At 46.7% G+C, this 12,500-nt stretch overlaps 1 protein-coding gene across 1 annotated transcript in view; it reads left to right on the top strand.

Annotated features, from left to right (window-relative positions):
* Window positions 1–2,538: 2,538 nt before the first annotated feature.
* The window catches only part of LOC308154551 (serine/threonine-protein phosphatase 6 regulatory ankyrin repeat subunit A-like), a gene marked incomplete at both ends in the record, with an annotated part of 32,560 nt that continues 22,598 nt past the window's right edge, over window positions 2,539–12,500 (top strand). Inside the window, 1 exon segment of the mRNA XM_080527694.1 lies at window positions 2,539–2,565. Coding sequence (XP_080383820.1) covers window positions 2,539–2,565 — 27 coding nt within the window.

The raw sequence follows: 12,500 nt of genomic DNA, 5'->3' as shown, positions 1-12,500 counted from the left end.
ACAGACACACTTACCTCTGGTGCAGAGCCGCCCTAGACTATATACTAGAGTATGATGCTGGCTGTAATTCTGGACCCCCCAGCTAAGTCTACAGTACACATACATACACACACACACGTTTTTCTAATGCCATGTGTTTAAATAAGATCACAGCAGGGGGTAAAACCTGAGTTTTATGCTAATTTACTCAACCCCCTATATTCCCTATAACCTGTAATCCTAATTACAACAACACACTGCTTCTCACGCTAGGGGCTGTTTTTTGTTTGTTTGTTTAGTTTTTTTATTTGTATTTATCTAAAGCTAGTGATAAAAACAGGCCAATTACATAATGTGACCAATCTGCGGCGAGATGGTCTTCGTGCGTTTTCCATTCAGCTTAATTGAGCCAATTAACGCCTCGGCTCGTATTCAGGCTTCCTGAGGAGGCTGTCTGTCCGGGATCTACTGTCATATACATCCATGAGGAATGTCGCCATGTTAAAAAGCCCCCGTTTGAAAGGTCAGTGTGATCAGATGACGGCCCTTCTGCTATGAATAGGCTGTCCTCTGCCCAGCCAGCCTGTCAATCACCCGACCTGAGACGTCAGGACAGTCAGACGTTGTTTTACACACGTTCATGGAACTTCACACATTCCTCCGAACATCACTGGGAATCAGTGGCGGACTCAGGCTGTTTGAAGGGCAGGGGGGGGCGAAAAGAAAAAAAGGGCACCTACTGCACAACATGGGACCCCATCAGTGCACATGGTCACGTTTAGACCATTGGAAGGGCAGCCAATAGGGCACATCCTCTCATTTTCGCCACTCAAAAGGGCACTTAAGCGGGACGTTTTTCAACCGTGGGTGCACCAGGAGGGGCGGTCGCCCCCCCTGCCCCCCCTCTGAGTCCGCCAGTGCTGGCTAGTGATATGTCTGTCTGGGAATGATGGAGTTGCATTGCAGTTTAATTGTGCCTACACTGAACACAAGCAGTTCCTGAGTTATAACTTCACACACAGTGAACAGTTGTCAATCAGTGGAGATATCTGACCTGTATTATCTAACAGATGACATCACCAGGCTCTAATTCATTTGAGTGGTCAAATGCAAAAAGTCATTTGGCAGTGTGTCAGGCTGCTATTGGATCATCCTTAAGTTTATATGAATCTGTCTGCACTGCTGGTTTTTGATTGATTGATTGATTGAAAACTTTATTAGAAGATTTGCAGAAGTAGGTACATGAAAGTACATATTACATACAAGGTCAACTAACAGGATAAAAACCCAAGAAAGCCACTGGCTTATTTCAATTGGGGTCCTTGATACTCAATTCATCGTTACATGTAAGACAGACAAAAAAAACTAGTACTATCTACAAGATAATACAGACAAATAACTAGTACTATCTACAAGATAAACATACATCCATCATGGGAAGAACAATACAACAAAACATCAGGTATGTACAGCGGGTAGGACAGGTGGGGACATACACCACAGGTGGGGGCGGGGGACAAAACACAAAGTATGTACAGGTATGTACATAGTCACACAGAGAGGGTCACACAGAGAGGGTCACACAGAGAGGGTCACACAGAGAGGGTCACACAGAGAGGGTCACACAGAGAGGGTCACACAGAGAGTGTGAATCAATGAACTCATCCCTGAATGTGTCCTGTTAAACCAGGGGTGTGTGTCCTGTTAAACCAGGGGGGTGTTCCATCAACGTTGCTAAAAGGAAAACTAGGCTTATTTTGTTGAGTCTCGCGAGACCTATCAATATAAACCTGATTTCTTATTAAAATATAAATCTCGCGGGATTTATAAAAAAAACTAAGCCTGGATTGTCCTTCTTCTGTAGCGCCGTTGGTGCGACACCCCCCTGGTAGATGTGATCATTCCCAGGTCCAGTCTGACCAACCAGCGTCCTCGTTGCTCCTAGTCGCTGCTTCCATCAGCCAATCAGCAGCCTTGTAGCTGGCGGGTCTATAGCTAGTCTAGTGTTGTTGTGGAGAGTTTGTCCGTCTCCTCACAGGAAGGAAACAGCCAGAGAGTGTTACATTGTAACCATGTTAGAATGTTGAGAAGTTACAATGTGGCAACACTCAGCAGCTGATACAATGTTACACTGTCACACATATTAGCGGAGACTTGGACTCTGGGACCGGAGTGCCAACCGGAGGTTAGGTGGATGACCGGTAGAGAGGCTGCTGCCCCGGGAGTCCTGACCGGTAGAGAGGCTACTGTCCCGGGAGTCCTGACCGGTAGAGAGGCTGCTGTCCCGGGAGTCCTGACCGGTAGAGAGGCTGCCGCCCCGGGAGTCCTGACCGGTAGAGAGGCTGCTGCCCCGGGAGTCCTGACCGGTAGAGAGGCTGCTGCCCCGGGAGTCCTGACCGGTAGAGAGGCTACTGTCCCGGGAGTCCTGACCGGTAGAGAGGCTGCTGTCCCGGGAGTCCTGACCGGGAGAGAGGCTGCTGCCCCGGGAGTCCTGACCGGTAGAGAGGCTGCTGCCCCGGGAGTCCTGACCGGTAGAGAGCCTGCTGCCCCGGGAGGACCATGGTGGTGCTGAAGCTCCGGGACCAGGTGGGTTTAACGTCTGCTGCTCAGGTCCAGACAGACACCGAGCTGTTGTGTTGGGTTGATCAGCTGGGCTGGACTGTCAACCAGAGAGACTGTTAACCAGAGAGACTGTTAACCAGAGAGACTGTTAACCAGAGAGAGACTGTTAACCAGAGAGACTGTTAACCAGAGAGAGACTGTTAACCAGACAGACTGTCAACCAGAGAGAGACTGTTAACCAGACAGAGACTGTTAACCAGAGAGAGACTGTTAACCAGACAGACTGTTAACCAGAGAGAGACTGTTAACCAGAGAGACTGTTAACCAGAGAGAGACTGTTAACCAGACAGACTGTTAACCAGAGAGAGACTGTTAACCAGAGAGACTGTTAACCAGAGAGACTGTTAACCAGAGAGACTGTTAACCAGAGAGACTGTTAACCACAGAGAGACTGTTAACCAGAGAGACTGTTAACCAGAGAGAGACTGTTAACCAGACAGACTGTTAACCAGAGAGACTGTTAACCAGAGAGAGACTGTTAACCAGAGAGACTGTTAACCAGAGAGACTGTTAACCAGAGAGACTGTTAACCAGAGAGAGACTGTTAACCACAGAGACTGTTAACCAGACAGACTGTTAACCAGACAGACTGTTAACCAGAGAGAGACTGTTAACCAGAGAGAGACTGTTAACCAGAGAGACTGTTAACCAGAGAGACTGTTAACCAGAGAGACTGTTAACCAGAGAGACTGTTAACCAGACAGACTGTTAACCAGACAGAGACTGTTAACCAGAGAGACTGTTAACCAGAGAGAGACTGTTAACCAGAGAGAGACTGTTAACCACAGAGACTGTTAACCAGAGAGACTGTTAACCAGAGAGACTGTTAACCAGAGAGACTGTTAACCAGAGAGAGTCTGTTAACCAGAGAGAGACTGTTAACCAGAGAGAGACTGTTAACCAGAGAGAGACTGTTAACCAGAGAGAGACTGTTAACCAGAGAGACTGTTAACCAGAGAGACTGTTAACCAGAGAGAGTCTGTTAACCAGAGAGAGACTGTTAACCAGAGAGAGACTGTTAACCAGAGAGAGACTGTTAACCAGAGAGAGACTGTTAACCACAGAGACTGTTAACCAGAGAGACTGTTAACCAGACAGACTGTTAACCAGAGAGAGACTGTTAACCAGAGAGAGACTGTTAACCAGAGAGACTGTTAACCAGACAGACTGTTAACCAGAGAGACTGTTAACCAGAGAGAGACTGTTAACCACAGAGAGAGACTGTTAACCAGAGAGACTGTTAACCAGAGAGAGACTGTTAACCAGACAGACTGTTAACCAGAGAGACTGTTAACCAGAGAGACTGTTAACCACAGAGACTGTTAACCAGAGAGAGACTGTTAACCAGAGAGACTGTTAACCAGAGAGAGACTGTTAACCAGACAGACTGTTAACCAGAGAGACTGTTAACCAGAGAGACTGTTAACCACAGAGAGACTGTTAACCAGAGAGACTGTTAACCAGAGAGAGACTGTTAACCAGAGAGACTGTTAACCAGAGAGACTGTTAACCAGACAGACTGTTAACCAGAGAGACTGTTAACCAGAGAGACTGTTAACCAGACAGACTGTTAACCAGAGAGACTGTTAACCACAGAGACTGTTAACCAGAGAGACTGTTAACCAGAGAGACTGTTAACCAGAGAGACTGTTAACCAGAGAGAGACTGTTAACCAGAGAGACTGTTAACCAGAGAGAGACTGTTAACCACAGAGACTGTTAACCAGAGAGACTGTTAACCACAGAGAGACTGTTAACCACAGAGACTGTTAACCAGAGAGACTGTTAACCAGAGAGACTGTTAACCAGAGAGACTGTTAACCAGAGAGAGACTGTTAACCAGAGAGACTGTTAACCAGAGAGACTGTTAACCAGAGAGAGACTGTTAACCAGAGAGAGACTGTTAACCACAGAGACTGTTAACCAGAGAGACTGTTAACCAGAGAGACTGTCAACCAGAGAGAGACTGTTAACCAGAGAGAGACTGTTAACCAGAGAGACTGTTAACCAGAGAGAGACTGTTAACCAGAGAGAGACTGTTAACCAGAGAGAGACTGTTAACCAGAGAGACTGTTAACCAGACAGACTGTTAACCAGAGAGACTGTTAACCAGAGAGAGACTGTTAACCAGAGAGACTGTTAACCAGAGAGAGACTGTTAACCAGAGAGAGACTGTTAACCAGAGAGACTGTTAACCAGAGAGACTGTTAACCAGACAGACTGTTAACCAGAGAGACTGTTAACCAGAGAGACTGTTAACCAGAGAGACTGTTAACCACAGAGACTGTTAACCAGAGAGACTGTTAACCAGAGAGAGACTGTTAACCAGAGAGACTGTTAACCAGAGAGAGACTGTTAACCAGAGAGAGACTGTTAACCAGAGAGACTGTTAACCAGAGAGACTGTTAACCAGAGAGACTGTTAACCAGAGAGACTGTTAACCAGAGAGACTGTTAACCAGACAGACTGTTAACCAGAGAGACTGTTAACCAGAGAGAGACTGTTAACCAGAGAGAGACTGTTAACCAGAGAGACTGTTAACCAGAGAGAGACTGTTAACCAGAGAGACTGTTAACCAGAGAGACTGTTAACCACAGAGACTGTTAACCAGACAGACTGTTAACCAGAGAGACTGTTAACCAGAGAGAGACTGTTAACCAGAGAGAGACTGTTAACCAGAGAGGGACTGTTAACCAGAGAGACTGTTAACCAGAGAGAGACTGTTAACCAGAGAGACTGTTAACCAGAGAGAGACTGTTAACCAGACAGACTGTTAACCAGAGAGAGACTGTTAACCAGAGAGACTGTTAACCAGACAGACTGTTAACCAGAGAGACTGTTAACCAGAGAGAGACTGTTAACCAGAGAGAGACTGTTAACCAGAGAGAGACTGTTAACCACAGAGACTGTTAACCAGACAGACTGTTAACCAGAGAGACTGTTAACCAGAGAGAGACTGTTAACCACAGAGACTGTTAACCAGAGAGAGACTGTTAACCAGAGAGACTGTTAACCAGAGAGAGACTGTTAACCAGAGAGACTGTTAACCAGACAGACTGTTAACCAGAGAGACTGTTAACCACAGAGAGACTGTTAACCAGAGAGAGACTGTTAACCAGAGAGAGACTGTTAACCAGAGAGAGACTGTTAACCAGAGAGAGACTGTTAACCAGAGAGAGACTGTTAACCAGAGAGAGACTGTTAACCAGAGAGAGACTGTTAACCAGAGAGACTGTTAACCAGAGAGACTGTTAACCAGAGAGACTGTTAACCAGAGAGAGACTGTTAACCACAGAGACTGTTAACCAGACAGACTGTTAACCAGAGAGACTGTTAACCAGAGAGACTGTTAACCAGAGAGACTGTTAACCAGAGAGACTGTTAACCAGAGAGAGACTGTTAACCACAGAGAGTCTGTTAACCAGAGAGAGACTGTTAACCAGAGAGAGACTGTTAACCAGAGAGAGACTGTTAACCAGAGAGAGACTGTTAACCAGAGAGAGACTGTTAACCAGAGAGAGACTGTTAACCAGAGAGAGACTGTTAACCAGAGAGAGACTGTTAACCAGAGAGACTGTTAACCACAGAGACTGTTAACCAGAGAGACTGTTAACCAGAGAGACTGTTAACCAGACAGACTGTTAACCAGAGAGACTGTTAACCAGAGAGAGACTGTTAACCAGAGAGAGACTGTTAACCAGAGAGACTGTTAACCAGACAGACTGTTAACCAGAGAGAGACTGTTAACCAGAGAGAGACTGTTAACCAGAGAGAGACTATTAACCAGAGAGACTGTTAACCAGAGAGACTGTTAACCAGAGAGAGACTATTAACCAGAGAGAGACTGTTAACCAGAGAGAGACTGTTAACCAGAGAGAGACTGTTAACCAGACAGACTGTTAACCAGAGAGACTGTTAACCAGAGAGACTGTTAACCAGAGAGACTGTTAACCAGAGAGAGACTGTTAACCAGAGAGACTGTTAACCAGAGAGAGACTGTTAACCAGAGAGACTGTTAACCAGAGAGACTGTTAACCAGAGAGAGACTGTTAACCAGAGAGAGACTGTTAACCAGAGAGAGACTGTTAACCAGAGAGAGACTGTTAACCAGAGAGAGACTGTTAACCACAGAGACTGTTAACCACAGAGACTGTTAACCACAGAGACTGTTAACCAGAGAGAGACTGTTAACCAGACAGACTGTTAACCAGAGAGACTGTTAACCAGACAGACTGTTAACCAGAGAGAGACTGTTAACCAGAGAGACTGTTAACCAGAGAGACTGTTAACCAGAGAGACTGTTAACCAGAGAGAGACTGTTAACCACAGAGACTGTTAACCAGAGAGAGACTGTTAACCAGAGAGAGACTGTTAACCAGACAGACTGTTAACCAGAGAGACTGTTAACCAGACAGACTGTTAACCAGAGAGAGACTGTTAACCAGAGAGAGACTGTTAACCAGAGAGAGACTGTTAACCAGAGAGAGACTGTTAACCAGAGAGACTGTTAACCAGACAGACTGTTAACCAGAGAGACTGTTAACCAGAGAGACTGTTAACCAGACAGACTGTTAACCAGAGAGAGACTGTTAACCAGAGAGACTGTTAACCAGACAGACTGTTAACCAGAGAGACTGTTAACCAGAGAGAGACTGTTAACCAGAGAGACTGTTAACCAGAGAGAGACTGTTAACCAGAGAGAGACTGTTAACCAGAGAGAGACTGTTAACCACAGAGAGACTGTTAACCAGAGAGAGACTGTTAACCAGAGAGACTGTTAACCACAGAGACTGTTAACCAGAGAGAGACTGTTAACCAGAGAGAGACTGTTAACCAGAGAGAGACTGTTAACCAGAGAGACTGTTAACCAGAGAGACTGTTAACCACAGAGACTGTTAACCAGAGAGACTGTTAACCACAGAGACTGTTAACCAGAGAGACTGTTAACCAGAGAGAGACTGTTAACCAGAGAGAGACTGTTAACCAGAGAGACTGTTAACCAGAGAGACTGTTAACCAGAGAGACTGTTAACCAGAGAGAGACTGTTAACCAGAGAGAGACTGTTAACCAGAGAGAGACTGTTAACCAGAGAGACTGTTAACCACAGAGACTGTTAACCAGAGAGACTGTTAACCAGAGAGAGACTGTTAACCAGATAGAGACTGTTAACCAGAGAGACTGTTAACCAGAGAGACTGTTAACCACAGAGACTGTTAACCAGAGAGAGACTGTTAACCAGAGAGACTGTTAACCAGAGAGAGACTGTTAACCAGAGAGACTGTTAACCACAGAGACTGTTAACCAGAGAGACTGTTAACCAGAGAGACTGTTAACCAGAGAGACTGTTAACCAGAGAGAGACTGTTAACCACAGAGACTGTTAACCAGAGAGACTGTTAACCAGAGAGAGACTGTTAACCAGAGAGACTGTTAACCAGAGAGACTGTTAACCACAGAGACTGTTAACCAGAGAGAGACTGTTAACCAGAGAGACTGTTAACCAGAGAGACTGTTAACCAGAGAGAGACTGTTAACCAGAGAGACTGTTAACCAGAGAGACTGTTAACCAGAGAGACTGTTAACCAGAGAGAGACTGTTAACCAGAGAGACTGTTAACCACAGAGAGACTGTTAACCAGAGAGAGACTGTTAACCAGAGAGACTGTTAACCAGAGAGAGACTGTTAACCAGAGAGACTGTTAACCACAGAGAGACTGTTAACCAGAGAGAGACTGTTAACCAGAGAGACTGTTAACCAGAGAGTCTGTTAACCAGAGAGACTGTTAACCAGAGAGACTGTTAACCAGAGAGACTGTTAACCACAGAGACTGTTAACCAGAGAGACTGTTAACCAGACAGACTGTTAACCACAGAGACTGTTAACCACAGAGACTGTTAACCAGAGAGACTGTTAACCAGAGAGAGACTGTTAACCAGAGAGACTGTTAACCAGAGAGAGACTGTTAACCAGAGAGAGACTGTTAACCAGACAGACTGTTAACCACAGAGAGACTGTTAACCACAGAGAGAGACTGTTAACCAGACAGACTGTTAACCACAGAGACTGTTAACCACAGAGAGACTGTTAACCAGAGAGAGACTGTTAACCAGACAGACTGTTAACCACAGAGACTGTTAACCACAGAGACTGTTAACCAGAGAGACTGTTAACCAGAGAGAGACTGTTAACCAGAGAGAGACTGTCAACCAGAGAGACTGTTAACCAGAGAGACTGTTAACCAGAGAGAGACTGTTAACCAGACAGACTGTTAACCAGAGAGACTGTTAACCAGAGAGAGACTGTTAACCAGAGAGACTGTTAACCAGAGAGAGACTGTTAACCAGAGAGAGACTGTTAACCAGAGAGAGACTGTTAACCAGAGAGACTGTTAACCAGAGAGACTGTTAACCAGAGAGACTGTTAACCAGAGAGAGACTGTTAACCAGAGAGACTGTTAACCAGAGAGAGACTGTTAACCAGAGAGACTGTTAACCAGAGAGACTGTTAACCAGAGAGACTGTTAACCAGAGAGAGACTGTTAACCAGAGAGAGACTGTTAACCAGAGAGAGACTGTTAACCAGAGAGACTGTTAACCACAGAGAGACTGTTAACCAGACAGACTGTTAACCAGAGAGAGACTGTTAACCAGAGAGACTGTTAACCAGAGAGACTGTTAACCAGAGAGAGACTGTTAACCACAGAGAGACTGTTAACCAGAGAGAGACTGTTAACCACAGAGAGACTGTTAACCAGACAGACTGTTAACCAGAGAGAGACTGTTAACCAGAGAGAGACTGTTAACCAGAGAGACTGTTAACCAGAGAGAGACTGTTAACCAGAGAGAGACTGTTAACCAGAGAGAGACTGTTAACCAGAGAGAGACTGTTAACCAGACAGACTGTTAACCACAGAGACTGTTAACCAGAGAGACTGTTAACCAGAGAGAGACTGTTAACCAGAGAGACTGTTAACCAGAGAGAGACTGTTAACCAGAGAGACTGTTAACCAGACAGACTGTTAACCACAGAGACTGTTAACCAGAGAGACTGTTAACCACAGAGACTGTTAACCAGAGAGAGACTGTTAACCAGAGAGACTGTTAACCACAGAGACTGTTAACCAGAGAGACTGTTAACCAGAGAGAGACTGTTAACCAGAGAGAGACTGTTAACCAGAGAGACTGTTAACCAGAGAGACTGTTAACCACAGAGACTGTTAACCAGACAGACTGTTAACCAGAGAGACTGTTAACCACAGAGAGACTGTTAACCAGAGAGACTGTTAACCAGAGAGAGACTGTTAACCAGAGAGAGACTGTTAACCAGAGAGACTGTTAACCAGAGAGACTGTTAACCAGAGAGAGACTGTTAACCAGAGAGACTGTTAACCACAGAGACTGTTAACCAGAGAGACTGTTAACCAGAGAGACTGTTAACCAGAGAGACTGTTAACCAGAGAGAGACTGTTAACCAGAGAGACTGTTAACCACAGAGACTGTTCACCAGAGAGACTGTTAACCAGAGAGACTGTTAACCAGAGAGACTGTTAACCAGAGAGACTGTTAACCACAGAGACTGTTAACCAGAGAGAGACTGTTAACCAGACAGACTGTTCACCTCGGCTGGTTTAGTTTACCGGCTTGTTGGCTCGTAACTGTCACTACTGGTACTACTGGTCCCGGTCACGGTGGAGCTCAGCTGTCAACGTCAGGGTCAGGGGTGACAGGTGAGACAGGAGAGACAGAGAGAGACAGGTGAGACAGGAGAGACAGGTGAGACAGGAGAGACAGGAGAGACAGGAGAGACAGAGAGAGACAGGAGAGACAGAGAGAGACAGAGAGAGACAGGAGAGACAGGAGAGACAGAGAGAGACAGGAGAGACAGAGAGAGACAGGAGAGACAGAGAGAGACAGAGAGAGACAGGAGAGACAGAGAGACAGGAGAGACAGAGAGAGACAGGTGAGACAGGAGAGAGAGAGAGAGAGAGAGAGACAGGAGAGACAGGAGAGACAGGAGAGACAGAGAGAGACAGAGAGAGACAGGAGAGACAGAGAGACAGAGAGAGACAGGAGAGACAGAGAGAGACAGGAGTGACAGAGAGACAGAGAGAGACAGAGAGAGACAGAGAGAGACAGAGAGAGACAGAGAGAGACAGGAGAGACAGGGAGAGACAGAGAGAGACAGAGAGAGACAGGAGAGACAGAGAGAGACAGAGAGAGACAGGAGAGACAGGAGAGACAGAGAGAGACAGAGAGAGACAGAGAGAGAGAGAGACAGGAGAGACAGGAGAGACAGAGAGAGACAGAGAGAGACAGAGAGAGAGAGAGACAGAGAGAGACAGGAGAGACAGAGAGAGACAGGAGAGACAGAGAGACAGAGAGAGACAGGAGAGACAGGAGAGACAGGAGAGACAGAGAGAGACAGAGAGAGACAGAGAGACAGGAGAGACAGAGAGAGACAGGAGAGAGAGAGAGACAGGAGAGACAGAGAGAGACAGAGAGAGACAGGAGAGACAGGAGAGACAGAGAGAGAGAGAGAGAGAGAGAGAGAGACAGAGAGAGACAGGAGAGACAGGAGAGACAGAGAGAGACAGGAGAGACAGAGAGAGACAGAGAGAGACAGGAGAGACAGAGAGAGACAGAGAGAGACAGAGAGACAGGAGAGACAGAGAGAGACAGGAGAGACAGAGAGAGACAGGAGAGAGAGAGAGACAGGAGAGACAGAGAGAGACAGAGAGAGACAGGAGAGACAGGAGAGACAGGAGAGACAGAGAGAGACAGAGAGAGAGAGAGAGAGACAGAGAGAGACAGGAGAGACAGGAGAGACAGGAGAGACAGAGAGAGAGAGACAGGAGAGACAGAGAGAGACAGAGAGACAGAGAGAGACAGAGAGAGACAGAGAGAGACAGAGAGAGACAGAGAGAGACAGGTGAGACAGGAGAGACAGGAGAGACAGGAGAGACGAGAGAGACAGAGAGAGACAGAGAGAGACAGGAGAGACAGGAGAGACGAGAGAGACAGAGAGAGACAGAGAGAGACAGAGAGAGACAGGAGAGACAGAGAGAGACAGAGAGAGAGACAGGAGAGACAGGAGAGACAGGAGAGAGACAGGAGAGACAGAGAGACAGGAGAGACAGGAGAGACAGAGAGACAGGAGAGACAGGAGAGACAGGTGAGACAGGTGAGACAGGAGAGACAGAGAGAGACAGGAGAGACAGGAGAGACAGGAGAGACAGAGAGAGACAGGTGTCAGGAGAGACAGGAGAGACAGGAGAGACAGGAGAGACAGGTGAGACAGGAGAGAGACAGGAGAGACAGAGAGAGACAGAGAGACAGGTGAGACAGGAGAGACAGAGAGAGACAGGTGTCAGGAGAGACAGGTGAGACAGGTGTCAGGTGAGACAGGTGCGCCAGCCACGTTTGTTCAGGTGGGGGCACGGTTGTCTTTCCCTGTGTTGGTGTGCGTCAGACAGCTGTCTATCTGTGTGTCTGGGAAAAAAGAGAGCCTTGTACTTTTATCGATGAACAAAATCCCTTGAATTTGCGTGATTGACATCCTGTTGACTAGATAAATACTTTGGTACTGTTAAGCTGTTGTCAACATAGCTGTGTGTGTGTGTGTGTGTGTGTGTGCGCCACCTGTGGTCAGGTAGCTTTCTTCTTCTGAGGTTTGGCAGCTTCCGTCAGCAACAGGTGACCGTGATTCCAAAGGTCCAAAGGTCCCGACTAGGCGCGGTTGACGACTTAGGTCCCTGGCCACCGGCCGTCATCCCCTCTCTGTACCAAGTCCTGTCAATATTCACCCACTGATCAGAACACTCTCCCTCTCTGTGTGAGCTATGGTGAGCTATGGTGGCGCTGTTTTCTTCCGTAGCTCAGATGATGGTGAAGTTTGTGGTCCT

This window comes from Nansenia antarctica, assembly GCF_963989245.1.
Source record: "Nansenia antarctica genome assembly, chromosome: 3".
Lineage (NCBI taxonomy): Eukaryota > Metazoa > Chordata > Actinopteri > Argentiniformes > Microstomatidae > Nansenia > Nansenia antarctica.
Note: the sequence above shows the minus strand (reverse complement) of the source record. Positions and strands in the feature narration are given on the sequence as shown.